Source organism: Galeopterus variegatus, unplaced genomic scaffold (assembly GCF_000696425.1).
Source record: "Galeopterus variegatus unplaced genomic scaffold, G_variegatus-3.0.2 Scaffold38, whole genome shotgun sequence".
In the NCBI taxonomy this organism is placed as follows: domain Eukaryota; kingdom Metazoa; phylum Chordata; class Mammalia; order Dermoptera; family Cynocephalidae; genus Galeopterus; species Galeopterus variegatus.
The window spans coordinates 1,099,416-1,103,468 of NW_007726149.1; the positions used below are offsets into that span (position 1 = coordinate 1,099,416).

The window sequence follows — 4,053 nt, forward strand, 5'->3', positions numbered from 1 at the left end:
TCTCTCCCCCTTCCTCTCTATCTGTCCACGTGCCTTCTTCCTATCAACATTACCTAAAGGCAGTGGAAGGCTGCTTGGTACCAAAGTGGAAGACTTCTCCAAATGTTTGCAAATTTCCACTCCTCCATCTCCTTTGGATACATTGTTTGTAAAGCCTAGCCCTTCCTAAGGAAAAGCCCGTGGGAGAAGAGGCAACAAGATAGCAGTGGCATTCCTTTGTCATCAGGAGACTGGGGAGGAAAAGACAGGATTTTCAACAGCAGCCTGGTGAGGGGAAATGAAATGGCAGAACCTACAGAAATGGTGTCAGTACAAATGCAGCTGCCAGCTGAAAGGCCAAAGAGCCACCCTGCAAGAGCTTTTCTGTGTTTCAGCAATGAAGTGGACTCCCAGGTGAGTCAACATAGAGCGGGGTTGGGGGAACGTGTTACCAGAGAGGTGACATCCGGTGCATGCACGAACAGGTCCAGTGACCCATTCGGAGGGCAGGAAGGCAGCCCCCCAGCAGTGCATGAACTGCCGAGCCAGACTGTCACCTGCCCCTGCTCACTCCCACCCCCTTCCTCCCCAGGAAAAAGGAAGTCAAGTAGATGAAGAAATGGGGAAGTCTGAGCTGCTGCAGCAGTGGCATTTAAGGGTCTGTATAACAGTTGACTCTCATCCCCAGTGAAACAAAAGCCTCTGCCATGAAAATGATCAGCAAGGGGTTTCTGGAAACGTTTCCTCGGGACACAGAGGAGAAGGAATATTTTGCACACTGCTTTGTGTGTCTTATAAATAATCACGATTAGCTTTCTTTATAACCAGCGGGGCTTTTGTCTTTCACATGCCATTTGCAGGTTCACGGCATGGTATTTGTCATTTTCAGTAGCAAGTGGGTCACTGGTACTCACAGAGTAGGTGCCATTTTGTAAACTGCTCCTTTCTACCTAAATCTGCCATTATTTCCCGATGCACTTCAGAAATGTCCTGGTGATGAAAATGTACTCTTCAAAAGAGTTCGATTTTTAAATGTAATCTTAAAATATTAAGATAATGAGATTGTAGTCTTTAGAATTCAACACAGTCCTCCTTAGCAATCCCTTTTATAATTTACAAAAATGGGGAACAGGAAGATAAAGAACTTCCTCATAGCCAGGCAGCAAGTCAATAGCAGAACTTGAACTTGACTTATTTTTTTAAGGGAGAGGCCTTGTGCTCTATTAACTCCAGACAAGTTACACAATGAATATTAGGGTTATTTGACTTGAGTGCTCACAAAAATTAGAGCGATGAAAAAATATGGATGTTACAGTGATACTTAAAAAAAAAAAAATCACTAAGGGTGCTTCACCTCTCACCAAGTCAAGGCGAAGGCAAGAAGACAAAGAGGGCCGGGCGGGGCGAATGCCCTCCACTGGTTTGAAAGCTGAGTCACAGGCACTGTACCCCTGTAGTGGGTGAGGCCCTCGAGCGAGGGACACCGCGCCGTTGCTTGGGATGGCAGCAGTGGACAAAGCCCGTTCCGCAGGAAAGGAATGCCTGTCCCCCTGGGTGCCACCCAAGCCCTTAGTTATCATGCGCCAGTCCCCAAGAGCAGGTTTGCGCTGCTGTTGCAAAAATTCGTTATAGTAAAATAAGCATACGAGGGGAAATGCGTTACGGAGGAAATGTTGGAAGGAGGGCTTCTGCTCGTTTTATTTTCCGCCATCGTTGTGGTTAGGGTGCACTGGTGAACACGGGGCGGGGTGGCTCCCAAACGCGCGGCGGGCCTCCGGACGCCTTTCCGGGGACGCGGCGCGAAAGAGTTAAGCGGGCCGCGGGTGACATCACCTCATTTACATAGCAGCGACCATATAGCGGCGCTCGGCGCGCCCCACCCGGCACTTGGCGGCGACCACTGCACAGACCCGGTTCCACTCGCTCGCGTGCCTCGCTCCGGTGAGCCCCAGCGCCCCTGCCTCCTGCCCTTTCCCTTCCTGGCCCCGGGTCCCCTTCCTGCGGCTCGCCCCCTTCGTCGTCTGCATCGCTATCAAAGCAGCCCTGAAGCTGAGCCCCAGAGGTGTCCTCCCTGGGAAGGTTGATTTGGGGAGCTCGGGGATGCTCAATCCTTCTAGATGCTGGGGAGTGGGATCGGGAACTTGATTTATTTTAAAACGCGTTTTGCCGTGTAGACTGGAGGGAGTCTAGGTTCTTGCTTCCTCCCCCTCAGCCCAGCTCCTCCTCCCCAAGGCATTCCGCATTGTCTCCGAGGCTGTGATTACTCGGGAACAGTAAGACCCTTTGTTGTAACGCCCAGCCAGCCGCAGCCCCGAGCTGCAACGACTGCATTTTTGCTCCTAGGCTTTGAGGGCTGTGTGTGTCCGGGTTTCAGGTGGCTGGGCGACAGTGCGGGAATGTGAAAGTCCCTCCTGCCGAGGAATGTGTGCCAAGGCTGCCGAATTGCCCCTCCGTGCAGAAAGGATGACTTAACGGGGCGGGGGGCGGGCAGGGCGGTGGTCGCGGCTCCGGCGGCAGCTGCCGCCTTTGTGAGCAGGCGAGGAAGCTGGCCGGCCGCGTGTGTGCGGGAGAGGCCAACGCCTAGACAGGGGAACCAGTTTTTGCGACACTGGCTCCGTTTTAAAAATGTTGACTCGATTTTTTTCCACTTCACTGTCCTCTACTCGTTCTGGCCAGGTCTGAATTTTGGAACTCTGCAATTAACAACCCGCGGTGGTCCATTGCATCCCGCAATTGAGGCCCTGAGAGGGATCGTCCCTCTTGCGTCCCTGCGTTTTGAAATATCGGGGTGGGGTGGGAGCCCTTTTTCTCTCTCTGTAGAAAGAGGAAGGGCTTTGGCCGGAAGGAGGAGCTGGGGTTTCAGGCTGGAGATCGGAGGGGACAGGCCGGGGCGGGTGGCTTGCTCTCACTCTCCCGCTTGGCTTTGTCCCCGCAGCTTCCTCCGCGACCATGTCTGACAAACCCGATATGGCTGAGATCGAGAAATTCGACAAGTCGAAATTGAAGAAGACAGAAACGCAAGAGAAGAATCCACTGCCTTCCAAAGAAAGTAAGCTGCGACCCCCCGCACCACCCCCATCTTCAGAAAAGCTTGGGCGGGAGCGGCGAGGGGGGGTGTTGGAGGGCGGGAGAGGGGCGTGGCTGCGACAAGAGTCGGGGTGCGCGGGGGCGGAGTGGGCGGTTGGATGAATGAGGCTGGGAAAGCTTAATGAAAGGTTGTTTTGCAGCCAGCAAACACAGGGCTTTAGTAATTTACCAATGCAATACTTTACAGACTGCCTGTGTACTTAGAGAATGTTTATATGAACACATGTTTTAAATGCAAGGACTATCATCATCTGTTTGGCCACACTGAACCCTCTTACTCAGCATCCTCCATCTTTTTTCTTTTTTGTCTTTTTCCCGGTCACAGCTATCGAACAGGAGAAGCAAGCCGGCGAGTCGTAATGAGGCGTGCCCGGCCGATATGCACTGTACATTCCACAAGCATTGCCTTCTTATTTTACTTCTTTTAGCTGTTTAACTTTGTAAGATGCAAGGAAGTTGGATCAAGTTCAAATGACTGTGCTGCCCCTTTCTCACATCAAAGAACTACTGACAACGAAGGCCGCGCCTGCCTCTCCCATCTGCCTGTCTGGCTGGCAGGGAAGGAAAAGAACTTGCATGTTGGTGAAGGAAGAGCTGGGTGGGACGACAGTGAAGTCTAGAGTTAATACCAAGCTGGTCCAAGGTGTCCTGCAGGCTGTAAAATGCATTTTAATCAGAGTGCCATTTTTTTGTTCAAATGATTTTAATTATTGGAATGCACAATTTTTTTAATATGCAAATAAAAAGTTTTAAAACGTGGCTGGTGTGACTGGTGTCTGGAAGGAGCGATTTATTCGCCGATTAAATCTTTGCAAAGGCGCCTGCCTCTTGGTCTCACTGGGGAGCCATAAGTGAGAAACATCTGGTGATTTGGTAAATTCCTTGCGGCATAGAAATGGGTTTCACCCAGGTATGTGAAATACCTTGTCTACACTAGGTAACTGGGAGATCATTTTCGTAGGCTGATCGAGTTCCTAATATGAGTCA

General features: G+C 51.2%; 1 protein-coding gene across 1 annotated transcript; it reads left to right on the forward strand.

Annotated features, from left to right (window-relative positions):
- Positions 1-277: 277 nt before the first annotated feature.
- TMSB4X (thymosin beta 4, X-linked) lies at positions 278-3,825 on the forward strand. Its single transcript, XM_008571353.1, has 4 exons — positions 278-393; positions 1,829-1,920; positions 2,915-3,028; positions 3,392-3,825. Exons 1-4 carry the CDS (start codon positions 278-280, stop codon positions 3,424-3,426), a joined length of 357 nt encoding a protein of 118 aa, XP_008569575.1. The 3' UTR covers positions 3,427-3,825.
- The last annotated feature ends 228 nt before the right edge of the window (positions 3,826-4,053 follow it).

Bases quoted from the DNA above. Each gene is read 5' to 3' on its own strand.
- TMSB4X (XM_008571353.1), top strand. From the start codon at position 278: ATGAAATGGCAGAACCTACAGAAATGGTGTCAGTACAAATGCAGCTGC. The intron at 394-1,828 runs GTGAGTCAACAT...TTTACATAGCAG, and splicing joins GCAATGAAGTGGACTCCCAG to CGACCATATAGCGGCGCTCG. The intron at 1,921-2,914 runs GTGAGCCCCAGC...TTGTCCCCGCAG, and splicing joins CGCTCGCGTGCCTCGCTCCG to CTTCCTCCGCGACCATGTCT.